Genomic DNA, 27,139 nt, shown 5'->3' on the forward strand with positions numbered 1-27,139 from the left:
TCTTCAATAAGATCGTTTGTATATTATAGGGGACTGCAGTCTTTGTGTACTGTATACAGTAGACAATAGAGAATCTGCTTGTATCTTGAATTCTACATTCTCATCTACCCTCCGATAACCTTTGATTCCCCTGCCTAACAAGAATCCATCTACCTCTGCCTTAAAAATATTTAATGACCTCACATCCATCACCTTTAGGATATGAAATTTCCAAAGCCATATAATCCATTGAGAGAAAAAAAATTCTCCTCGTCTCTGTCCTGAAAGGGGAATCGATAATTTTAAAATGGTGCTCCCTATTTCTGGAGTGACACACAAGGGGAAACATCCTTTCCATGTTTACCTTATCAAGACCATTCAGGATCTTATATACTTCAATCAAACCCCTACTCACCTTTCTAAACTCCAGTGGAACTAAGCCCCTCCTATCCAGTATATCCTCAAAAGAAAACCTCCTCATTCCAGATACAATTTAGTAAAGTTCCTCTGAAGCATCACCAGTGTATTTATATCCTTCCCTATATATGGAAACCAAAACTGCATGCAGTATTTGAGATGTGACTCATCAATGACGTGTATAACTGAAGCATAGCATTCTGACTTTAATGTTCAATTCCTCCTTTAATAAAGAGTAGCATTCCATTAGCCTTCTTAATTACTTGCTGTACTTGCAGACTAACATTTTGTGACTCATGTACTAGAACATCTAGATCACTCTGCACCTTGGAATTCTCTGTTCATGCTCCATATATGTAATACTTTGCTTTTTTTAAATTCTTCCTAGCAAAGTGAATAACTTCACATTTTCATGCATTACAAAAGGGATTAATCCATTTAGCCTTCAAGCCTCCTTGACCATTCAAATAAAAGGTCAGGGTATAGGAGTTTATTGGTGATTACATAATGTTCAATATAAATTGCAGCTCAGCAGTTTATGCTAATAAGCAGCAAGACCTGGCCATCGTTCAGCCTTCGACTAATAATGGCAAGTAGCATTGATGACATTACAAATGTCAGACGATGAACGTTTCTAACAAGAGTGAATCTGACCATTCTGCCTTAATGGCCCATTACCACTACTGAAGCCCTACCGTCAGCATCCTAGGGTTAGTATTAACCAGAAATTGAACTGGACCAGCTACATAAATGCAGTGACAATGGGCAGGACAGAAGCTGGGATATTCTGCTGTGAGTTACTCATCTCCTGACTCCCCTAAAGCCTGTCTGCCATTTAGAAGACACAAATGATGAGTGTGATGTAATATTCTCCACTTGCTCGGATCAGTGCAACTCCATCAACACTCAAAAAGCAATGGCAGCTATCACCTTGAAGATATACCACAGATACTCAGTAAGTCACTAAGTCTCCTTCGACAGCACCTTTCAGGTCCATGACCTCTTATCACCTGAAAGATAAGAGCAGCAGACACATGGGGGCACCATAGAGTCATACAGCATGGAAACAAACTCTTGGGTCCAACTCATCCATTCCAACCAGGTATCTTATACTGAACTCGTCCCATATGCCTGCGTTTGGCCAATGACCCTCTACTATCCTGACATGAAACGATATTGCTTTTCCTTCATGGTCAGAGAGTCAAAATCCAAGGAATCCTGTGCCCCACCCCCTCCCCCACTGACAGCACTGAGTATCTCTGTACCTCAAGACTACTGCAGTTCAATAAAGTACTCACGACCACCTTTTCAACAGCCATTAGGAACTGACAACAAATACTAAAATTTTATAGATGAATAAAACTTTCATGATATCATGGCAAATCTCCAATTTGATCTAGTAAGTTTTAAGTGCTTTACTGAACAAAATTATCGATATCTCAATCCCGGTGTTTGGATTTTTAATTGCGAACCCTGTCCTCAACAGCTTTTCGGGGATGAGAGTGATTGAAATTTCCATCATGTGGAGAACTGCTTCCCAACATCTGCCTGAGCAAACACAGTCTAATTTAAGGTTCTGCTTTCTTGATCGGCACCCCTCCACGAGAGAATACAATTTCTCCCTCAATACCATGTTAACTCCTTTAATCAGCTCAAATAAAACCCCTGTTAAAGTCCTAAGCAGTGATTTTCTCTTACTTTAAATATGAAATAATATATATTTAAAAGAAGTATATTGTTCTGGAGTAAAGACTAGTTGTGTGTCAGTCCACTGTGACATTTGACCTGATGATAGTTGTGTGTCGGTCCACTGTGACATTTGACCTGACTTTAAATATGAAATAATATATATTTAAAAGAAGTATATTGTTCTGGAGTAAAGACTAGTTGTGTGTCGGTCCACTGTGATATTTGACCTGATGATAGTTGTGTGTCAGTCCACTGTGACATTTGACCTGATGATAGTTGTGTGTCAGTCCACTGTGATATTTGACCTGATGATAGACACTGCTTGCCTGTTTCTCAGCGTCAACATATCTTACTGAAGACAGGACAAGTCGCCAAAACTGTCTGTGTAAATAAGTTACTAAATTCAGTTATTAACTAACTTTGAGGTCCTTGACTTGTCAGTTTTTGATTCCATTTGGCACTGATGACAGCTGAAAATATAAACACTGAATTGCATCAATTTCCATCTGTCATCTTCTGCTTCACTAGCCCACTCTTTTCCCACTTGTAAAACTCTGTGCAGCAATGAGGGAGTGTTGTATTGTTGGATGTGTCATCTTTTAGATGAGATGTTAAACTAATGTCCCTTTTACACCCAGATCCCAGACCAGGGACGTCTCCCCACTGTTCTGGTCAATAATTAGCCCTCAATCAACAACACAAAATCATCACAGTGTTGTTTGTGGGAGCTTGCTATGTGCAAATTGTCTGCTGTGTTTCCTATGTTATAGCGGTCACTACCCTTCAGAAAATTGTTTTGTTGTAAAGGTAAGAAGTGCAATTTGAGGTTGAGCTACCCCTTTCATTCAGTGTATATCGGTGCCTGTAAGTGACACAAGTGTTTAAAGGATAGGCTTCATGTTGACGCAATGTGAGATTTGGTGTTCCCCTAAAATAAGATTTGATTAGATTCCCTACAGTGTGGAAACAGGCCCTTCGGCCCAACAAGTCCACACCGACACTCCAAAGAGTAACCCACCCAGACCCATTTCCCTCTGACTAATGCAGCTAACACTAAGGGCAATTTAGCATGGCCAATTCACCCGACCTGCACAACTTTGGACTGTGGGAGGAAACCCACGCAGACACAGGGAGAATGTTCAAACTCCACACAGACAGTCGCCCGAGGCTGGAATCGAACCTGGGACCCTGGTGCTGGGAGGCAGCAGTGCTAACCACTGAGCCACTGTGCTGCCCCTGGATGGGTGATCTCAGGCTTTCACTGTTTTAGCCATGTCCTGGATGAAGGAGTAAAGAGTTGTAAATTGTAATTTGCAGAAGTCGCTAAATTGGGAGACTCTGGAATTGGAAGTTATAAAGGGACATTGACAGATTAAGTGAAAGGGTGACACAGAGGCAGGTTGAGTTTAATGAGAATAAAGTATGAGTTCTAAAAGGTAAATGAGGTTTATTAGACTGATTCCTGGGATGGCATGGATGAAGAGAGAATAGATCAGTTAGGACTGTATTCCCTGGAGCTTAGAAGAATGAGGGATGAACTCATAGAAACTGATCAAATTCTAACCAGGCTAGACAGAGTAAATGCAGGAAGGATGTTCCTGATGAATGGGGAGCTCAGAACCAAGGGTCATAGTCGAAGGATACTGGGTAGTTTTTTTTAGGACTGAGATGTGAAGAAATTAGTTTACCCTGTGAACCTGTGGAATTCTCTGGCACTGAAAGCAGTTTAGGTCAAAGTGTTTTGAGTGTTGTAAAGAAGAAGACATAGTTATTAAGGCTAACTGAATCAAGGAGTACAGGGAGAAAGCAGGAACAGGGGACTGAGTTGAATGGTAGAGTAGGCTCGAAGGGCCAATAGCCTACCCCCGTCCTTATTTGCTATATTCCTATGGATCCAGGAAAGACAAATTTGAATATGTGGGCCCTGATCTTCAAGCCTGTGGATGGTATGATATTGGATGCACACTGGAAGGTAGGTTTATGGGACTCTTCAGAAATCCCAATGCAACAAACGCCATGGTAATGGCCAAAAAAGATTAAAATTCTAATGGGCAATTCTTCTGTTCCATGGACCTATGAAAAAGTTTCCAACTCTGTTAAAGTGTATGCCAGCCACCTGTTTAACCAGGGAGAGCATCACAGTCCAATCTTCTCCCCCTCAATGTTCTTTCACTGGATAATGTGCTGAGGGATAAGGAAGAGCTTGCTCCTTACTATCCGAGGAACACTGCCCAATCCTAATATTGACAATAAGAGAGAAGAAGAGATGCTTCCATTTAAGCTTTCACAATCTCAAGATGTCCCAAAGCATTTGGCAGCAGTGGAGAAATTAACAGGGAACTAAAGCCTTCCAAAGCTTTCAGGTAATTTGAAAATGGCACAAAGTTTGCAGATATTCCCTGTTTGCAGAGGACGGGACCGTGCGTATGAATATATGTGTTGCTTTGGGCAAGCATCTTTGAGCCATGACAATCCTGAGTGTGTGACACTAATGACTGATTCCAGTGACTTCACTGTGGAAAAGCATCAGACAGTCAGGGTCACCTTGACAAACAATTAGTATCCTGTTCTCCTATGCCATATTGTTATGATCACTTAAAATTTGGCATTCTTGCATCTGTCCTGATGAGTGTAAGACACAAAGCTTCTGTAGCATGTCTCTGTTTTCATCAAGATTCAAGTTTTGAATGACTAAAGGACTCTCTGTATCCTAATACATCAAAAAAACCGTACTCATCTTGCAACCTTGGCATTTTTACCACATATATTAAATCTGTTGATGGATCTTATTTTCTACCTGCCCCAACCCCCTGTCTACACAGGCTCAGCCTCGATGTGCTCGGGATTGACAGTGACGGAGAAGGTGAACGAGAGGATGAAGACCAGTTGGACCAGTCGGGCTACGAATTAACTGAACCACTCAACGCCAACCCAGTCAGTGGAGAAAGTGATAGGCAGGCACCTCGGGGTCAGGGGCAAGCCAATTCGAGCATGTCGGAGGATGAAATAACTGAGCAGGTAACTTGCTGGGTTTCCATGTGAGATTTAACAGAAGGAACGAGGGCACAAATTAAAAAGGGATTACCTATTATGGGACTGTAACTGATCACTAACTTTCAAGGATTACTTGTAGCCCAGTAAGACCATAAGATCATAAGGCATGGGAGTAGGAGTAGGCCATTCAGCCCATCAAGTCTGCTCCACCATTCAACAAGATCATTGTTGATCCGATAATTCTCAAGTCCACTTTCCTGCCTTATCCCCATAACCCTCAAACCCCTTACTGTCCACCTCAGCCTTGAATGTATTTAATGACCCAGCTTCTACAGTCGTCTGTGGTAAAGAATTCCACAATTCTCAGGGAAGATATTTCTCCTCATCTCTGACTGAAATGTGCGACTCCTTATTCTGAGATTATGCCCTCTGGTCCTAGACTCTCCCACAAGGGGAAACAACCTTTCCACATCTCTCTTGCTGAGTCCCCTAACAATCCTGTATGATTCAATAAGGTAGTCTTCAATTGTTCTAAATTCCAATGAGTACAAGCACAATCTACTCAACATCTCCTCATAAGATAGCCATTCGTTACCTGGTATCAGCGTGCATATGGATGGTCTCATAGTGCTGCAGATAGTACCCCTTGCCTCTGAGGCGGAAGCTGTGGGAATGGATGGTCAAATGTGGCCAAACCGATGGATTATCAACCTGCCAATCTTTGCAATGCACCTTCAACGGGCAGTGAGAACAGGTCAGCGACGCAGGGTGATGCCCCCAAGCCCCAAGCTGCAACCTGTTTTTCAGGAAAAGCCAACTCTAGAAACAGATATAAACACATGCTCCATCTGCTGCACAAGAACTAAGAGGCTTTTAAGTTGCAGACGGTGAGAGACAAAAAGAGGATCAAGGAGACATGGGCAACTTAAGGGACAGTGGAGGAGTGAAGGAAATTGGCAGCGTTTGAGAGGGCAATGTTGGAATAATATGGAGAGGTCAGGGAGTGATAGGGCTGAAGGATATTGTAGAGATAAAGAGGCATTGGGCTATGACCACATTTGATGAAACACATGAGATTTAAGATTTGGAGATGCCGGTGTTGAACTGGGGTGGACAAAGTTAAAAATCACACCAGGCTATAGTCCAACAGGTTTATTTGGAAGCACTAGCTTTCAAAATACTGCTTTTTCATCAGGTGGTTGTGGAGCAGAATCATACAATTCAAGGCGTTGTAATTCTCCTAGTTTAATTATCCTCTCAGTGATGATTAAACTCAACATCTTCTTTGACATCCACTCCAGTGGATTGGGCTGCTGTAGGATTCCATAGCAAACAAATCACTTTATTCATCGATGTTTTTCTTGTGCCTTGTGATTTGTTTCCTGCAGTGAAGGAAAAGGCTCTGTCCCTTATTATTTGCCCTCCTCCTCTAACTGTACCCACTGCAGTGGGGAGACAGTGGTCTAGTTGTATTATTGCTACGCTATTCATTCAGAGATGGATGGTGGCATGATGGCTCAGTGGTTAGCCCTGCTGCCTCACAGTGCTAGGGACCCAGATTTGATTCCAGCCTCAGGCAACTGTCTGTGTGGTGTTTGCACATCTTCACCGTGTCTGCGTGGGTTTCCTCTGGGTGCTCTGGTTTTCTCCCACAATCCAAAGATGTGCAAGTTAGGCAAATTGGCCATGCTAAATTGACCATCGTGTCCAGGGATGTGTAGATTTGGTGTATATCAGGGGTAAATATGGGGTAGAGGAATGGATCTGGGTGGGTTACTCTTTGGAGGGTTGGTGTGGACTTGTTGGGCCGAAGGACCTGTTTTCACACTGTAGGGATTCGATGGTACCCATTTTTGATGAACCAGGTGATATGCAGGGGACCTGGGTTTGAATTCTAGAAGTTGAATTAAATTTTTAATAAAATTTGGAATGAGACATCTAAGGATGACCTTGAAATCGCTGTACATTGTCGGGAAAAATCCATCTCATTCACTAATGTCCTTTACTGTGGGAAACTGCCACCCTTACCTGGTGAGGCTTACATATGACTCCAGACCCACAGCAATGCGGAGAGAAAGCAGAGTTAATCTTTTGAGTTTAGTGACCCTTCTTCAGAACAGTTCTGAAGAAAGATCACTGGATTCAAAACATTCTGCTTTCTCGTTCCACAGCTGCTGCTAGACCTGTTGAGTTTCTCCAGCAAATTCTGCTTTTGTTTCAGATTTCCAGCATCCACAGTTCTCTGTTTTATTATATTGCCACAGCAATACGGTTAACTCTTAACTGGCCTAACCAGCGACACTAACATCCCATGAATGAATAAAAAAGTTCAGGGACCCCATTCTCTTATATTTTCACAAACGGTTGTACTGCTCATCACTGCAGTAGGATTGCCATTCAGTAGCATGTTAGCACTGCTGCCTCACAGCGCCAGAGACCCAGGTTCAATTCCCGCCTCAGGCGACTGACTGTGTGGGGTTTGCACGTTCTCCCCGTGTCTGCGTGAGTTTCCTCCGGGTGCTCCGGTTTCCTCCCACCATCCAAAGATGTGCAGGGTCAGGTGAATTGGCCATGCTAAATTGCCCGTAGTATTAGGTAAGGGGTAAATGTAGGGGTATGGGTGGGTTTTGCTTCGACAGGTCAGTGTGGACTTGTTGGGCCGAAGGGCCTGTTTCCACACTGTAATCTAATCTAATCTAATCTAAATCTAAATCTAAACTGAATCTGCTTCAAAACTGTGATGTGCGTGTGGGTGAATAGCAAATCACTGTCCAGGTCCTAGCTCAGTCAGATCTTCCAGCTTTTATAGAATCATAGAATCCCTACAGTGTGGGAGCAGTCCATTTGGCCCATCGAATCCACACCGACCCTCTGAAGAGCATCTCACCCAGACCCATCCCCCAACCCATGCATTTCCAATGGCTAATCCACCCAACCTACACATCCCTGAACACAATGGGCAGTTTAGCATGACCAATCCACCCTAATCTGCACATCTTTGGACTGTGGGAGGAAACCCACGCAGACATGGGGAGAATATGCAAACTCCACCCAGACAGTCACCTGAGGGTGGAATCGAACCCGGGTCCCTGACGCTGTGAGGCAGCAGTGCTAACCACTGAGGCATGGTGCCACCCAGGGTTTTGGCCCCTTGAGCATCCCTGATCGTAATTGTCCCACCATCAGTAGCTGCACCTTTAGTTACCTGTTCCCAAATCACTGTAACTCCGACTCCCCAACTCTCTTTGCCCCTTCCTGACCCCTGTCTAAGATGTTAATTAAAACTGAAGACTTAGAATAAGGTTTTGGTCACTTGCAGTTGCATCTGGTTTGGTGACGGTCTTTTGTCTGATGAACTCTTCTTTGTGAGGGACCTGCTGTTATGTCACTGTGCTCAAGGTGAGATGAATTGGTGGGATATGGGCCAGGAGCCAGCGGGTGGGACTAGTTTAATGGGGGATGGACTGGTTGTACTGAAGGGTCTGTTTCCGTGCTGTATGACTCTATGAATGCAATCTACTGCTGTTCCAAGTTAGTAATCGGAGATGGAAAGCATCAGGAAGACCTCCTGACCAGCAGAGGGGGGTGAAACTTGTTTCAGGGCACCTCTTGGGGCCCAGACGTGCCTCACCTTGTGGCAAGAGCTTAGGACTGGGAGATGTTAAGAGACCGACGGATCCTCTGCGTATGCTTAGACCGTCTTTTGTTTTAATTTGTTAAAAAGGAGGCCGCGGAGTGGTTCGTGTGACTTTGAGCTGGGAAAGGAAAAATCACAGAGGCGTTACGGCACGCAGAGAGGCCATTCAGCCCATTGTACCTGTGCTGGGATTCCCACATGAGCATCATGACTCCTGATTTTCCCCTGTACTCTGTTTCTGTTTAAATATCACCCGTTGCCTCCCTCGGACCTTGCCTCCCCCACACTTCCGGGGCACAGGCCAACGGACACCCTCACCCCCACTCAATGGAAGATATGGAGAGGAGGAGGAGGGTTAAAGGTGAAGCCTGAGTCTGCCCGCTCCTGCCCCCACCCACCCATATCTCCACCTGCCTCAAATACCCTCTGACACATGACCTCCCGCCCAAAGCAGACCTCACCAGCTGCCAATGCCCCTCACCACCTCCAAACCTACTGCCCAATACCCTTCCCAATGTCACTCTCAACCAGCCCCATGACCACCACTCAGCCCCTAGCCATCTGCAATGACCACCATCTGACACCTCCATTCTCCCCGCACTTCATAACTCACCCTAACTCATGCCCAGTGTCGTTCACCCAGTTCCTCTGCAGCCATTTGAAATAACTCTACAGAGACTGATGTCCCATCACCGAGTCATCCTTTATTTAGGTGCGGAGAGTCCTTGACACTGGTCTGGCTCCCTTAGAGCCAGCTCTCAGAGTGAGCAGAACCTCTGACACTCCTGTTTATTTCTGTCAGCCAGGGCTCCCTGATTGGACAAGGTTAACAGCCCCAACCAAGGAACCCATATTCTATGAGGTCCACCTGGCTGACCTCATTACAATCACTGCCCATCGTCCAACGTTGACTGAGCAACATTTTGCTTTTGCAAAATTCTCATCCTTCGTTCCAAATTTTGTCATGGTTCTGGGCCTCTGTTCCCTGTCTGAGGCCTACAACCCTATGAGACATCTCCTCTCCTTCAGTTCTGGCCTCCTCTCTGGTTTTCTTGCCTCAAATCTTTGTGTCTATAGGGTCCTGGACCTTATGTATCTGGAATCCCTCCTGACACCCCTGTCTTTCTGTCCAAATTTAAGGTGCTCCTTTAAATCCCCTAGATTAAGCTTTTAATTGCCCGTCCTGATATCACCCTGTGTTCCTCAAAGTCAAATTCTGTTTGATAAAGATTCTGGTATAATCGTTGACTTGACATGAATCAAAATGTTGTCAGCATTATCAGGAGGGGGGAGGAACTGAGGAAACTAATCACGAAGGATCAGCTCCGGCAGTAATCAGGTTTAATTCATTGCATCCATCTTTTATTCAAGATAATTTCACTCAGGGTTAAGTATGGGCTGCTTACAATCTACATCTCTCTGCCACATCTGTTATCAATCTTGGGCCCAAAGAGCATGGGGAACACTTCAATCTGTTCAAATCTCCAGGCCACTCGAGTGAAAAATGACACAGAGCTTGTAGCAATTGAAGCCAACTCTGTTTTACAATAACGCAACGACTAAGCTCCCAGACTGTATGAAAGCTCCCTCAGTACAACAAGTGGATCTGCTTTCTTCCACTCCAGGTGGATCCATGCCATAGAGTCACTGAGATGTACAGCACTGAAACAGTCCAACTCGTCCATGCTGACCAGATATCCTAACCTAACCTAGTACCATTTACCTGCACTTGGCCCATATCCATCTAAATCCTTCCTATTCATATACTCATCCAGGTGCCTTTTAAATGCTGCAATTGTACCAGCCTCCACCACTTTCTCTGGCAGATCATTCCATACGTGCATCACCCCCTGTGTGAAAAAGTTGCCCCATAGGTCCCTTTTATGTCTTTCCCCTCTCACCCTAAAATTCTGCCCTCTAATTATGGACTCCCCCACCACAGGGAAAAGGCTTTGTCTATTTATTCTATCCATGCCCCTCATGATTTTATAAACCTCTATAAGGTCACCCTTTAGCCTCAGATGCTCCAGGGCAAACAGCCCCAGCATATTCAGTCTCTCCCTTTAGTTCAAACCCTGGCAACATCCTTGTAAATCTTTTCTGAACCCATTCAAGTTTCGCAACATCCTTCTAATAGGAAGGAGACCAGAATAGCACGCAATATTCCGTGTGCAGTGATGCTTGTGGTATCAGCCTGATTTCCACCATGGGCACCTTGTGCTGTCTGCTACCTCTGCCAGTGTGTGGTTCACAGTAAGGATTTCAGTTCACTGCCATTAATCCTCCTCTGTCAATACCTTGCTTTGGGGCCGGTCTAATGTCATTGGTAAAGGATAGATTACTGGAGGGTCATTCCAGAAGAAACATTGTTACAAAAGAACAAAGAACTATACAGCACAGGAACAGGCTCTTTGGCCCTCCAAGCCTGCGCCAACACGTTTTGCCCTTCCATACTATGACAATCTTCACTTACAGGATCATATCCCTCTATTCCCTTCCTAGTCACGTATTTGTCCAGGTGCTTCTTGAATGCTGCTATTGTGTCTGCTTCTATCACCTCCTCTGGCTGCATGTTCCAGGTGCTCACCAGCCTTTGTGTGATAAAATTGCCTCACACATCTCTTTTAAACTTTCCCCACCTCCACACCTTAAACATGTGTCTCCTAGTAATTGAACCCTCCACCCTGATAAAAAGCCTCATACTTTCCACTCTATCCATGCCATTCACAATCTTATAAACTTGGATCAGGTTGTCCCTTAACCTCCTGAATTCCAGTGAAAACACATCCAGTCTATCCAACCTTTCTTCGTAGCTAAAATCTCCCATACTAGGCAACACCTTGGTAAACCTTTTCTGTACCTTCTCCAAAGCATCCACATCCTACTGGTAGTGTGGTGACCAGAACTATATGCAATATTCCAAGTGTGGCCTAACTAAAGTTCTATTAAACTGCAGCATAATTTGCCATTCTTGCTTAACTCGATTTCTTTTGCAGGATAGCAAAAGTACAACAACATATTAGTCAGACATAATTACTCGGACTCTCAGGAACTATACAGAGTACATCAGCTCCCTCCAAAAGCTAGTGTAGAAGTCACTATCTGTGCTTACAGATTGTCTGCAACTTGAATAGAGCTCACTATATCATGAATGTTAACTCCCTCAGAACTGTTAACCACATATATCCACATTCTAGCCCAGCCCAGCCTGTCAGGCCTTCGGAGAGTTTTTGAAAGTTCCTCTGGACCTCCATTCTGGACTAGTCTCCTCCTTCAGCCATCTGCCATCCCTCAAATCTCTGCTGCCTGTATCTGAACTCATACCAAATTCCATCCATCACCAGAGATCTGAAGAAGGTCACTGGTTCCGAACTGTTAACTCTGTTTCTGTCTCCACAGATGCTGCCAGACCTGCTGACTTTTTCCAGCAATATCTCTATTATTTCCAGCATCTGTCGTTCTTTATCTTTTTTAACCATCCATCACTCATTTACCCCTGCTGTATGTTGGTTCCAAGTTCAGCAACACTATTAAAATTCATATCGTTTGTTTTTTAACCCCCCCTTTGGTCTTGCTGTAATCTTCTCCTGATGAAGAGCTTATGCTCAAAATGTGTTTTTCCAGTGCCACACTTTTTGACTCTGATCTCCAGCATCTGAAGTCCTCACTTTCTCCCTGTAATCTTCTCCAGCCCTCCAACCCCTCCAATTCTGGCCCCCTTTTGTACATGCCCAATCTCTATTGCTTGCTGGCTGTGTCTTCAGTCACCCAGGGTTTTAAGTTCCGAATTTCTCTCTTTACACTTCTCCATCTCTCGAGCTCTCACTGTTCCTTTAAGAGTTTCTGTAAAACCTACTTCCTGATCAATCTTTCACTTACTTTATCACTGCTGATTGGTGAGGATGTTCCTAGATCCATGGAGGGGCAGTAAATGCGAGCTGTGTGGACAGTGCCCAGACTCAAGAGCAAACCCATGTGAAAGTAGAGAATAAAAGGTGAAGCGTGGTGCAGTGGTAATGTCACTGGATCAATAAACCAGAAACAAGATCAGAGTGGTGCTGGAAACGCACAACAAGTCAGGCAGCATCCGAGGAGCAGGATGCCTGACCGGCTGTGCTTTTCCAGCACCACTCTAATCTTGACTCTGATCTGCAGTCCTCACTTTTGCCTGATAACCAGAAACTCAGGCTAATGTTCTGGGGGCATGGGTTCATTTCCGACTGTGACAGTTGGTTAAATTTGAATTCAATAATAATCAGGAATACAAAGCTAGCACGATAATGACCATGTAACCATTGACATTTCTCATTTAAAAATCTCAGCTGGGTCACTAATGCCCTGTGGGGAAGGAAACTGCCATCCTTACCTACTCTGACTTTCATGTGACCTTCAGACCCAGTGGTTGACTCGTAACCTCCCCCAGGCAATTAGGGATAGGGAATAAGTGCCAGCCCAGCCAGCAACATCTGCATCCTGTGAATGAATACAATAAACTCCGGGAAAGGAAGAAAATTGATTTGTGTTTCTACAGATCCTGCAACAGCCCAAAGCCCGTGAACAGCCATGTGACCACAACAGTCTGTGATGTTGAGAGAGGCATAAGTATTGGCCAAGACACTAGGGTGGCATGGTGGCTCAGTGGTTAGGACTGCTACCTCATAGTGCCAAGGACCTGGGTTCGATTCCAGCCTTGGGTGACAGTCTGTGTGGTGTTTGCACATTTCCCCCCCCACCGTGGGTGCTCTGGTTTCCTCCCACAATCCACAGATGTGCAGGTTAGGTGAATTGGCCATGCTAAATTGCCTATAGTGTTCAGGGATGTGTAGGTAAGGTGCATAGGTTAATAGGGTAGGAGAATGGGTCTGGGTAGGATACTCTTCAGAGGGTCGGTATGGACTTGTTGGGCCAAATGACCTGTTTCCACACTCTAGGGATTCTATGCTTGTATGAAACAGTGCCATAGGATCTTCTCTGTCTAGCTGAGAGAGGGACAACCTAATGTTAAACTTCCAACACCTTCAACCATCAGCACAGGATCTTCATCCTCTGGAGTGAATTGATCCAACAGTAATGAAGGATCATTGAGCTAGCTCCTGGGGTGATCGAGGTGGAGATGAGGCATTTTCACAGCAGGGATGACTGAGCGTGAATTGGTTAGTAATGTTTTTGCTTGTTGCCTGCAGGTGAAAGAGGGTACGAAGATGCGACCACGATTAGAGACGTATCTGTCCAAGGGAGCTGAGGGCCGTTCTTTAGCCCAATGCAGAGAGTCTGGTGAGTCAAAGGGCTATCGCTGAGGCTTGAATTTCCAGCAAGACAGAGTGGGTCCCTGGCTGAACCCCAATTTCAGGAGGACCAGACAGTAACAAGCATGATCACTGGGTGGGGGTGGGGGGTGCGGTCGAGTGAAGGGAAAGGGGTGTAGTTTGCACATCTCAAAGAGGCTACTGCAACTGCGGCCACCTTCAAACAGATACAAACTTTTACCAGCAATACCTACACCCTTGAAACATTTTGGTGCTCTGTCTACTTTGTAGTACCTCTGTATAATTTTTTTGAAGAGTATTTTTAAATTCATTGTAAAAATATTTTGAAATTGGGAGATGAATTTTAGAATCCTCTCAGCTCACCTCCTGCTGCTGGGGCTCAGTAGTTACAGTATGTCACCCTCATCTGTCCTCACACACGGCCATGTCTGTAATCACTCAGTGACATCCTCCAGCCAACTAGACAGTGCTTGATCCTTCTTCCCGCCCAACAGCCATTCTCCCTTCTCAAAGAGATTTCCACCGCTTTTCATACAAAAATATGAATGAGAGACAAAATGAGGCCACTCAGCCCTTCGAGCCTGCTTCACTGTTCAATAAGATCGTGGCGGAACTGACTTTAATCTCAACTCTACATTCCTGCATATCCTGCGATAAACCTTCACCCCCTTGGTCATCAAGAATCTATTGCCCTCTGCCTTAAAAATATTTAAAGATTCTTCCTCCCCTACTATTTGAGGAAGGAGATTCCAAAAACACAGTCATCGGAGAGAGAAAGAACACACCTCTGTCTTAAATGGGCACCTCCTTATTTTTAATCCCTGAACGCCTGCCTCTAGATTCTCCCAGGGAGGGGAAGTATCCTTTCGCTATTGACCCGATCAGCCCCCCTCAGGATTTTTTCAGTTCTGATCAATTGGCCTCTTACTTTTTGTTAGCTTTTGTAATTTGAAGCACCTCTTCATTTGCTTCATGGTCTGCAAGTGGACTTTTAAGTTGTTGCACCAGAATCTCTTTAATTATTATTAATTACATTCTTCTCTTTCACCTCAGAGCCTGAAACGTCTCTGGAGATTCATGAGGAGAAGGAAAATTTGGAGCCCAACCATTTGTAAGAAGCAGTCTGAGGAACCAGTTACTAGTTAATGCTTCAGTTTGGTTTCATTGGGATCTGTTATTGATTGGGGGGTTTGGACACTGTTCCGTGGGTACTTCAGATCTTTGCTTCATTAAGGGGTATGGGGCAAAGGTGGCTATATAAAGTCAGGTCACGGGTCAGCCTTTGAGAGGCTGCGATTGTTCTCATTGAGGCCAAGAAAATTGAAGGGATATTTGATAGGAATGAGCACGATTATGACAAGTTTCTATACGATGGACAAATTAAAACTATTCCTGCGTAAGGATTTAGTTAACATTTTGAGCAAGATGTACAAAGGAATGTGAAGAAGAGTCTTTCTCATACAGTGAGTGGTAATGATCGTTACCACCTACCCGGGGGACTGGGAGGAGGGCAGGGATGTAATGATTTAAAACAATGCTCGCTTGAGGGAAACAAACTTGCAGTGCTCTGGGGACTGAGCAGGACAATGGGATTGGATCTCCAGATGAACAGAGCATCTGTTTTTATGTAAAATATAAAAACTAGGAACAGCAGTAGGCCTTTCAGCCCTTTCAGATTGGCCTACCGTTCAATCTGATCATTTCCAATCCTCTATCTCATTTGCATATTCCTGTTTCTCTGCATACCCATCAATGTCTTTATTATTCAAAATCATTCTCAATCTCTTTCTTGAATATCCCCAGTCACCTGAGGATTGAAGTAACTCCAGACAGGCAGGATTCCTGTCACCAGGTCACCCTTTGTTTACACATGAACAGTTACCAGACACTCACCCTTTTTTATATGTCAGAGCTGAAAATGTGTTGCTGGAAAAGCGCAGCAGGTCAGGCAGCATCCAAAGAGCAGGAATGAGCTGAAGAAGGGCTCATGCCTGAAACGTCGATTCTCCTGCTCCTTGGATGCCGCCTGACCTGCTGCGCTTTTCCAACAACACATTTTCAGCTCTGATCTCCAGCATCTGCAGTCCTCACTTTCTCCTTTTTTATATGTCAGCCAGGGCTCCCTGATTGGATCAGATTAACAGCCGCAGTCAGGGAACTCCTATTCTATGAGATCCAGCTGGCTGACCTCGTTACACTGACTACACTGACCTCCACAGCCTTCCGTGGTAAGGAATTCCATTGGTTGGCCATCATCTGAGTGAAAAAATGTTGCTTCATCTCAGTCTTAAATTGTCTACCCCATATGGACAGCACACTGAATGGGTGGCATGGTGGCTTGGTGGTTAGCACTGCAGCTTCACAGCGCCAGGGACCCAGGTTTGAATCCACCCTTGGGTGACTGTGTGGAGTTTGCACATTCTCCCCGTGTCTGCGTAGGTTTCCTTCAGGTGCTATGGTTGCCTCCCACAATCCAAAGATGTGCAGGTCAGGTGAATTGGCCATGCTAGATTGCCCATAGTGTTCAGGGATGTGTAGGCTAGGTGGATTAGCCATGGGAAATGCACACTTGAGGGAAACAAACTTGCAGTGCTCTGGGGACTGAGCAGGACAATGGGATTTGATCTCCAATGCATGAGAAATGCAAGGTTACAGGGATAGTGTAGGGAGTTGGGTTTGGGTGGGATGCTCTTTGGAGGGTCGGTGTGGACTTGAAGGGTCAAATGGTCTGTTCCCACACTGTAAGAGTCTATGATATCCTGAGATAGTGTTCCCTTGTCCTAGACTCCCCATCCAGGGGAAATATCCTCTCTTTATCTAGCCTGGCGTGTCTTAAAGGGTGTATAAGGTGCAGTGCCATGTGAAAGAGATATGATTAGAGTCAAGACTTCCTGTGAAAGTAATTCTTTATTTACATCACACTAACTATGAGCATTCAAACTAAACACAAAAGGTATAGACCCTTGCTGCTTTCTTCAGAGTGTCCCTGCCATCATGTGATGGTTACACTCTCCTAAATGCCCCTTTCTTGTAAAAGTTACCTCAGATTCTAATCTATCACTTGAGCTGGACATCCATTATTTGGGCTGAAAAACAACTTTGCAAAAGTGAGGACTGCAGATACTGGAGTCAGGAATGGGGTGCTGGAAAAGCACAGCAGGTCAGGCAGCATCCGAGGAGCAGGAGAATCGACATTTCAGGCAAAAATCACACAACGCCAGGTTGTAGTCCAGCAGGTTTATTTGGAGGCACTAGCTTTTGAAGTGCTGCTTTCGGCCTTTCCTGATGAAGACCTTTTGCCCGAAACGTCGACTCTCCTGCTCCTTAGATGCTGCCTGGCCTTCTGTGCTTTTCCAGCATCACACTCGTGACTGAAAACAACTCTAGATTAGAGTGGTGCTGGAAAAGCACAGCAGTTCAGGCAGCATCCGAGGAGCAGGAAAATCGACGTTTCGGGCAAAAGCCCTTCATCAGGAATAGAGCCAGAGTGCCTGCAGGGTGGAGAGATAAATGAGAGGAGGGTGGGGGTGGGGACAAAGTAGCATAGAGTACAATAGTTGAGTACAATAGGGGTGGGAGGGTGGAGTGGATAGGTGGAAAAGAAGCTAGGCAGGTAGGACAAGTTATGGAGACAGTGCTGAGTTGGAACTGGAGACAGAAAAGCCAAATCCAAAACGTTATGACAGACTTCAATGGATAGGTGGACTGGGTAGTACTCTAATCTAGAATCTGGTTTCCAGCATCCGCAGTCATTGTTTTTACCTACCTGAAAAACAACTTTGCCAATTAAATGACAATACCGATAGTGGCTCTGTATTGACGATTCTCATTTCAACCTCCGTTGGGTATCTGTGCAAGGTCCCTGACACCAGGCCCCACTAATAATGCCTTGTGTGAAAATCAGCCTGTACCAGGGATTGGAGCTGCGGCCTTCCTGATCTGTAGGAGTCAGCCGAGGCTCCAGATGGAGCTATAGCTGAAGAATTTGACAACTGAATCAATATACCTGTAATCACTGTGCATGATGTGGGGATACCGATGTTGGACTGGGGTGGACAAAGTTAAAAATCACACAACACCAGGTTATAGTCCAACAGGTTTAATTGGAGGAACGAGCTTTTGAAGCGCTGCTTCTTTGTCACTGAAAGGTAGTGCCTCCAAATAAACCTGTTGGACTATAACCTGATGATGTGTGATTTTTCACATTGCTATGCATGTCAGTTGAATGGAGATGTTGACTTGGGTTTTTCTGTCTCTGTCCAGGCTGGTTCAACAAGTGCTGCAAGAACTGAAGGCCTTTCATGGGTTAGTTGTACCTCATTTATTATTTTAACATCTCACTCCATGAGGATTCAGCTAGTCTTGAATCGAGGATTGAATCCAAAAGGAAATGGGATTGCAGGGCGACATGAAAAGAGCAAGAGCAAGTGGGATTAATGAGTTAGTGCTTTCAAAGAACCAGCACAGGCATGATGGGCCAAAGGGCCACCTTCTGTCCAGCATAATTCAAAAACATAAGGTGCACTCAATATGTGTGGGTGGACTTCCCCTGTCCTCCCAGGAACACAGATTTCGGCTTCCTGATTAACTGCTTGATATAGGCAGCTGCCCCAAGGAGTAGATCAACCTGCAAAATAATAGCACATAGGACATTATTACATCAGTGAGACTGGACAACCCATCCTCCTAACCCTGCACACTGTCACATGGAGATTCCCCCATTCTTATATGCATCGCTCTTACAAATGATTCCCCTTCCCAGTGCTGCCTCTTCCCACAGGACCAAGAAGGAGTATCAAGAACAGATCGTCTCTTCAAATGGATGAGCGTCCACATTCAGGTCTAGCATCCTCTCAGGAATGACCTCTTCTCCAGATCTTATTTCTCTACCACAAACAAAAACAGAAAATGCTGGAAAAGCTCAGCAGGTCTGTCAGCCTCTTTCTCATTCCTGAGGAAGGGTCACCGGACCAGAACGTTAAGTCTGATTTCTCGCCACAGCTGCAGCCAGATCTGCTGAGCTTTTTCAGTGATTTCTGCTTTTGTTTCTTTCGGTCCCTACTTCTGTATCTCCTTCTTGAACATCTATTTAGCACTGTCTATTTTTGAGGTTTAGAACTGACTAGGTTAGGGAGCCCTAGGTTTTCAATGTTGGTCTTGCTGATGATGGAGAATCATTGAGAAAACTTAATAAACTCGATAATTAACAACAAATCCCACTTATGCCCGAAACGTCGATTCTCTTGTTCCCTGGATGCTGCCTGACCTGCTGCGCTTTTCCAGCAACACATTTTCAGCTCTGATCTCCAGCATCTGCAGACCTCACTTTCTCAACAAATCCCACCCCCCAATCCTCTACCCCCAAGCTATGTGCTACAGACACAAGATCAAGAGGCGCGAGGTATGCTGAGAGAAATGGGATTCAGAAGAACTAGGATCTTGGTCCTAATTGTCATTGAGATTTTCCCAATTTTATGTCCAGGGGTCTTGTAGAATAGTCAATAGTGATTGATCGGTGTGATGAATCAATCTCTTCAATACCAGATTGGGAGAAGTTAAACTATTAGAAGCTGGAATTTTTCTTTATCCAGGAGCTTCTACTTTGCTCCCAGAGAGGGAATGTAGAGCTGTGTTAAATGGTTTCGTTGATCGCTAATTCTGTATCCAATCTTTCCCCTCCGCCACCCTCCCCGACCAGACACTGCAACGGTTCAGCAACCAGGTGAGCAGGTTCCAGTGTGCATCTCTGCGTCTCATTCCTCATGTTGCTAAGCAGCGCCATTCCCCACCAATGCTCTTGTTTCTTTTCTTGGCCATTCTGTTTCTCAGCCAGTGTTCTCCTTGTGTTCTCAGTTAAAGACTTCTTTGAAAGGTCATTGGTTTTATCTAATGGTTCATAGTAAATCTCAGCTTGTGCTATTGACTAACACCGACTCTGCCCGTCCTCACCCTCCCACTAAACCCCCTCAAAACATCTCCTTGTTTTGTCTGGGTTTGGTTCAATGCTGCTTCCTTGCCATTAACTCGATTGGAGATGGGGGTGAATGGAAGTCATCGAGGATTGTTCAGTTGTTCCCCATTGAACCTCAGATGTGGATTGATGTACACATTGGACTTCACCCTGATCCTTCCCTAAGAAGAGGAAGACTTGCATTTAAATGATGCCTTTCACAATTTCAGCTCATCAAATATTGCTATGGTGCAATGATTACTGTAGTGCAGGACGCAGGCTAGCTAACTTGTGCACTGAAAGCTCTCAATAATAGCGATGAAACAATAACAAGATGGCAGAATAAGGGTGCCCTGGTGGCTCAGTGGTTAACACTTGCCTCACAGTAGCAGGGACCCGGATTTGATTCCAGCCCTGGAATTTATGTGTGGAATTTATATATTCTCCCCGTGTCTGTGTGGGTTTCCTCCCATAGTCCAAAGGACATGCAGGTTAGGTGGGTTGACCATGCTAAATTGCCCATAGTATCCAGGGATGTGCAGGTTAGGTGGATCAGCCATGGGAAATGCAGGGTTATGGGGATAGTGTGGAGAGCTGGATCAGGGTGGGATTCTTTTCAGAGGGTCAGTGCAGACTTGCTAGGCTGAGTGGCCTCGTTTCACACTGTAGGGATTCGTTGATTAATCTTTTGGTTGTTCCTTGTGGGATCAATATTGGTCCAGTCACCAGGCAACATAATAGTGCTTTTCTTCAGAATTCTGCCCTGGGATCTTCCTTGTCCACACTGGAGGGTGGGAAGGGCTTCAGTTTGTCATATTGTCTGGCAGTGCAGCAGTCCTGCAGCCCTGCACTGGACTGTCAGCATAGATGTTGTGCCCATATGTCGGGTGTGGGAGCTCCCTGATTATACTCTGAGAAGACTGCCCAGTAAGCCATGCCTGACATGTACATAGACTATTCTTCCATGACTCAGTGTGAAGGCTGACCACATAAAGAATGGCAACTTGGAGTCGTAGAGTTATTACAGCACTTGAATGGAGACGCCCATGTCAGGGGACATCAGGGGATTAATTCTTCAGCATTAGTTAATGAGAGTCGAGAGTGTGGTGCTGGAAAAGCACAGCAGGTCAGGCAGCATCCGAGGAGCAGGAAAATCATCAGGCTTATGCCCAAAATGTCGATTCTCCTGCTCCTCGGATGCTGCCTCTAATCTCCAGCATCTGCAGTCCTCACTTTTGCGTATGAGTTAATGAGAACAGAGAGTGCTGGAGAAATTCAGCAGGTCTGGCAGCATCTGTAGGAACAGAGACTTGGAACATACATTGCCATTCCGTCAGTGTCATTGGGTCAAAATTCTGCAACTCCTTCCTTAAAGCATTGTGAAGGGTCCCCATACCAAACAAACTGCAGCAGCTCAGGAAGTCTGCCCATATCCCAAGAGCAAATGAAAACAGTCAGCATTTTGAGTTGAATATGGCCCCAAGAACAGTCACATTCTGAAAAAGAGTCATGTAGATTCGAAGCATTTCTCTCCCCACAGACCTGCTGAGTTTCTCCAGCACTTTCTGTTTTAGTTTCAGATTTCCAGCTTCCACATTGTTCTGCTTTTATTACTCTCCAGAAGTTAGTGTCTTCAGCAAGGAAGGGCAGAAATTAGAATGAGGAAAACTTCAATAAATCCACTTTACTAACCTTGAAGCCCATTGATGATAAAAGGCAACATTGAGAGGTGGTGTGGATTTGTCTCTATGAATAAACGATGTGCAATGAAATGATTGTTGCTCTCTGTGTGTACATTGAGTTAGTAAGGACTAACTCTCTTGTATATGTAAGTGTCGACGCCTGCCTGTGTAACTTCTCCCCTGAGTGTTATAGTCGATCGTGATTGTCTCCTTGCCTTGCCCCAAGCTTGATGCTCTGTGGTAGCCCTCAAGCGAGGTAATGTTTCTTTCTCTCTCTCACTCTCGAATAGAGAGAGATGTCTATGGTTCTTTGTTGGCTCCCCCACCCTCCTCTCTGACCTATCACCTCCATCCCCACCCCCATTCACCTATTGTACTGTTTGCTACAGGTCTTTCGCCCGAAACGTCGATTTTCCTGCTTCTCGGATGCTGCCTGACCTGCTGTGCTTTTCCAGCACCACTCTGATCTAAACTTTGCCTAATTATATCTAATACTTCATTGCATTCACTTGACTGTACCCACACAGGGAGCTCTGTAGAGTGGTGAGTATTCATTTTCCTGAGCTTTCACATCATATATAGCTTTCCCTGTAATTCGCTCCGGCACTTTTGCTCAGATTTTACATCTGAATCCATGGAGAGTTTCCACATCTTTCTCTGGGGTCAAGCTTTGTTTTTGTGCATCTTTTTGCATTTGAACAGTCTTTGGAGACACTGCTTAAAGAAATCTATGTAGTGTGTGTACTGTGTAGTGTGTGTACTGTATTCTGACTGATCATTTCCTTCACAGTGCAAGAACAGGATCAGGATCGGGTGCACTGTCTGGTTCAAACTCCCCCCATGATCTGACGTGGATGGAATTTCTCGCAGAGTAGGTTTCTAGAAAGTAATCCATGTGATTTGTATTGCATTGCATAGAATGTATGGTACAGCAGCAGGCTATTCGGCCCAGCTAGTCTGTGCTAGTGTTTATGTTCCACAAGAGCCTTCTCCTATCCTACTTCATCTCACCCTAATGCAGATCCTGCCATTCCCTCTCCCTTTTGTGGTTATTCAGCAGGGAGAGGGGGTTATTGTTATTTGAAGGGTGGCTGGATTGAAGGGTAAAAGTGCGTGCTACTTACAAGAGCCTTAGATAGCACCTTCCAAACCCATGACCACTTCCATCAAGAAGGACAGAGGCAGCAGATACCTGGGAAAACCACCCCCTGTGAGCGCCCCACCAAACCGCTCACTGATTCGAAATATATCATTTTTCCTTCATTGTCATTAGGTCAAAATCCTGAAATTCCCTCCCTAATTGCATCTTCTATGATCTATATGAGCCTTAAATATACTTAATAACTCAGTCTCAGCAATAATGAATTAATTATGTTCATTAGAGAAGAATTTCTTCCTCATCTCTGTCGTAAATGGGTGAACCCTTATTCTGAAATTATTCCCTCTAGTTCTAGACTCTCCCACAAGGGGAAACAACCTCTCTGCTTCTTCCCTGCCAAGGCAGAAGCTTGGATTCTTCCAATTGGCACAGACCCAATCTGCTCAGGACAGTCCATCCATACCGGATTCAGCTGTGTGGATCTCCTCTGGACCGTCTCCAATGCCAGCAAAACTTCTTGAAGGCAATTGATTGGCTAAGGCATCACACAGATTAATACCAAGTGGTTAAAAACAAAATTGGGTCTTCGAAAAACTAGAATATTTACATAAATTGGGTCGGGTTTGATGAGGGTCTTGATTAGAATGGTGCTGGAAAAGCACAGCAGGTCAGGTAACATCCAAGAAGCAGGAAAATCGATGTTTCGGCCAAAAAATATTCCTGATGAAGCGCTTTTGCCCGAACCGTCGATTTTCCTGCTCCTCGGATGCTGCCTGACCTGCTGTGCTTTTCCAGCACCACTCTAATCTCGACTCTGGTTCCCAGCATCTGCAGTCATTGTTTTTACCGAGTTTGATGAGATACTTTTGCAGTTGTTGTAAAGAACTTCCTTACTTCCAACACAACTGAACAAATTGTCTGATTATAAATGTTTACAATACTCTCCTTTTCTTTACTTTGAAGAAAGGAGGGTGACGGCAAAAGTGAAAGACCCGAGAAAGAAACAAAAGTGAAAAGAACGTTAAGTTCCCTGAAGAACAGGGTGACCGGCTCCTTTAAGGATAAGGTAAAAATGGTTCATTATTTTGGTGTCAGGTAGAAGGTGGGTTGGGTGAGTGACAGGCAGAATAAAAGGGCATAAATTTAAGGCTGAGATAAGGAGGAATTTCTTCACTCAGAGGTTTGAGAGTCTTTAGAACTTCTTGCCCCAGAGAGCTGTGCAGGCAGAGTCCCTGGGCATATTTAAGGTTGGGATAGGTTCTTGATCCGTCGGGAATCATGGGCTAAAGGGAAAGAGCAGGAAAGTGGACATGAGGAATGTCAGATAAGCCATGATCATATTGATTGGCAGTGTAGGCTTGAGGGGCTGAAAGGCATCATTTTGATCCTGTTTCTCAAGGTCTTATCGTACAGATTCATTGGATTGTCTAAAAATATTCGGTCATAGGTCAGGGTGTCACTTGCTAGGCCAGCGTTTATAGCCCAGCCCTGACTCACATTGCTGTGGTTCTGGAGTCGCATCTAGACCAGACCAGGTAAGGATGGCAGATTTCCTTCCCTAAACAGCGTGAGTGGACCAGATGGGGTTTTTTTTAATGACAATTGACAATACTTTCAAGGTCACCACCAGGCTAGTTTCTTATTTCAGCTTATTTAAATGCAAATTTCAACATCTGCTGCAGTGGGATTACTACTCTGTTTTATATTATTTGTCACACTGCATCTGAAATAACTCCACACAGGCCGGTATGCCATCACCAAGTCATACTTTATTTACATGTGCATAGGACTTGATACTGGTCTGACTCCCTCTGAGCCAGCTCTCATCCAAGTACTAAGCAAGCCTGAGTCTGCTTAGTTTCTGAGATCAGACGAGATTGGGCATTTTCAGACTAGTATGGCCGTAGGCTTTCCTGTTTATTTTTTTTTCTTTTTTTTTCTTATTTTTTCTTTTTTTCTTTTATATTAACCCACACTACCACCTAAGTGCAGTAGTGCTTATTTTTTCCTCAGCACCCATGATGTATGTGTGCAGGTGTGAGACACAGTGAAAGTCACAAAGTGCACGAATCTTTATTCAATTTCCACCACCAGGAAGATAGGAAAACACCCGGGTGACCAGTGACAAATACTGCCCTTCACATCAAAGGGCAGTGCTGTGTGATCAAACAGTAAAGGGGAGGGTAGGGACTAAATCAAAATAGAATTGGAGGGAGAAATGATGCACTCCACTCCCTGCGGTGCCCACCTCTCCCTGAACAACTCCAGGGTGTTGGTGGACACCGCGTGCTCCTTCTCCAAGGACACCCGGGCTCTAACGTAACCGCGGAAGCTTTCCTGTTTATTTTTTTTAATATTTTTTTAAATATTTTTTTTCCTTTATTTTTTATTTAACCCCCACACGACCACCTAAGTGCGGTAGTGCTTATTTTTTCCCCAGCACCCATGGTATGTGTGTGCAGGTGTGAGACACAGTGAAAGACACAAAGTGCACGAATCTTTATTCAATTTTTCTTTCCTTTTATTTTAACCCCCACACTACCACCTAAGTGCGGTAGTGCTTATTTTTACCTTTCCTGTTTATATCTGTCAGCCAGGGCTCCCTGATTGGTCCAGGTTAACAATTCCAAGACTTCACAGTCAATGAGATCCACCTGGTTCCAATTACTACACCAACTCCTATTTGGCGCCAGCTCCTCGTAGCCCTCTACTCCTCAATATTTCACAATTCTATCTGTCTATCTCATCTGTTACTGCTTGCAGTGACCTAGCCTCCACAACTCTCTAAGGTAGAGAATTCCATAATATTCCCAGTTTTAAATGAGTGTCCTCTTATTCTGTAACTCTCTCCCTGAGTTTGCAACTCCCCTTCTAGTGGAAACATCTTCTCAACATCGACCCTGTCAGGCCTCCTCTCAGAGTCTTGCATATTTCAATAATGTTGGATGGCTCTTTGCAAGGACCTGTCAAGTACCAAATAGATGCTCAGCCTCAGAGTACATCCTCGATAAATACTTTTCCAGTTGAAATTCGGATGGGTACCAACGAGGAGAATTCACCTGATACCTGAGCTTGCCAAAAAGACCCATTTGAATTCTGAACTTGGCCAACTGAGTCCAGCTGAGAAGCTTATTTGCCAGAAGGTGCTCATAAGATGCTAGCCTGTGCTTGTGGCACAGGGGTAATGTCCCTGCCTCTGAGTCAGGAGGCCTAGGTTCGATTCCCATCTCCTTCAGTGCCGTGTCATAATGTCCCTGAACCAGTTGATTTAAACATAGAACAGTACAACACACAGGAATTGGCCCTTTGGCCACAATGTTGTGCCAAACATGACACCAAATTAAATTAACCCCTTCTGTCAGTCCTTGATCCAAATAAAAACATAAGATAGGAGTAGGAGGAAGCCATCTGACCCTCTGAGCCTGCTCCACCATTCATCACGATAATGGCTGACCGTCCAACCCAGAGCCTAATCCTGCTTTCTCCTTCCATTCAAAAAGAATAAGATGCTTCAAAAGAATCCCTACAGTGCAGGGACAGGTCATTCGGCCCAACAAGTCCACACCGACCCTCCGAAGAGTATCCCACCCAGACCCATTCCCCTGACTAATGCACCTAACCTACACCTCCCTGAACACCATGGGCAATTTAGCATGGCCAATTCACCTAACAGACAGACACCCGAGGCTGGGATCAAACCCAGGTCCCTGGCGCTGTGAGGCAGCAATGCTAACCACTGAGCCACCGTGCCATCCTTGTCAGTGGCTAGTGGCTTGTTCTTTAAAAATATCAGGTAACACTTGGTCACACAAAGGACAGTGAAAATATGAACCTCTTTTTTCCCCTCTAAAACCCTGTTGAGGCTGTGGGGATGACTACAATATGTTAGAAATTGAGACTGGGGAGTAGGTGATCCGGAACCACAGCAATGATACAGATCTGCCACTGGATATTGGGACAGGCTCAGGAAGGGGGCCAAACAGCCTCCTGCTGTTCCTTTGAAGTGAACTGTTTCTCTTTATTGCGTCTCTTTCCTTTTCCCAGGCTAAGACCAAAGAGAAAGAAAAGGAGAGTCCCAAAGAAAAGAGGAAGTGTAACAACGGCCACTGCTTAGTGCCGGGATCCTTCTCCAGCTCCACCAGCTGTACTCTGTGCAGCAAACCACTGAGTGGTAAAACCAGTTATCAGTGTATGAGTGAGTATTGCCATCACAATGCTTTGCACACTTGCCTCCTCTCCCCCACCAGCTCACACTCTGGCTCTGCGTGGAGTCAACCTAATCTATCCCTCCAGATAGAACTCACAGAGATAAAGCTCCTAACCAGCATGGTACTCTCCAAACAGAGCTGAAGGTTGTGAGACTTGGTGAACTCTGGTAAATGTATTTAAGGAGAATCTGGGTAGGCACAGGAGGGGAAAAGGGTT

At 44.9% G+C, this 27,139-nt stretch overlaps 1 protein-coding gene across 7 annotated transcripts in view; it reads left to right on the forward strand.

Annotated features, from left to right (window-relative positions):
* The window catches only part of arhgef18b (rho/rac guanine nucleotide exchange factor (GEF) 18b), a 202,642-nt gene that overhangs the window by 86,535 nt on the left and 88,968 nt on the right, over positions 1 to 27,139 (forward strand). For 5 of the 7 annotated variants that reach the window (XM_043721419.1, XM_043721417.1, XM_043721416.1 and 2 more), the window contains exons 4-11: positions 4,908 to 5,103; positions 13,900 to 13,990; positions 15,037 to 15,094; positions 18,247 to 18,288; positions 19,682 to 19,705; positions 22,406 to 22,486; positions 23,678 to 23,780; positions 26,759 to 26,909. In XM_043721419.1, coding sequence (XP_043577354.1) covers positions 4,908 to 5,103; positions 13,900 to 13,990; positions 15,037 to 15,094; positions 18,247 to 18,288; positions 19,682 to 19,705; positions 22,406 to 22,486; positions 23,678 to 23,780; positions 26,759 to 26,909 — 746 coding nt within the window. The remainder of the gene's footprint in view (positions 1 to 4,907; positions 5,104 to 13,899; positions 13,991 to 15,036; positions 15,095 to 18,246; positions 18,289 to 19,681; positions 19,706 to 22,405; positions 22,487 to 23,677; positions 23,781 to 26,758; positions 26,910 to 27,139) is intronic. The other 2 variants (XM_043721414.1, XM_043721413.1) reach the window with 2 other exon arrangements.

This window comes from Chiloscyllium plagiosum, chromosome 31 (genome assembly GCF_004010195.1).
Source record: "Chiloscyllium plagiosum isolate BGI_BamShark_2017 chromosome 31, ASM401019v2, whole genome shotgun sequence".
NCBI lineage: Eukaryota > Metazoa > Chordata > Chondrichthyes > Orectolobiformes > Hemiscylliidae > Chiloscyllium > Chiloscyllium plagiosum.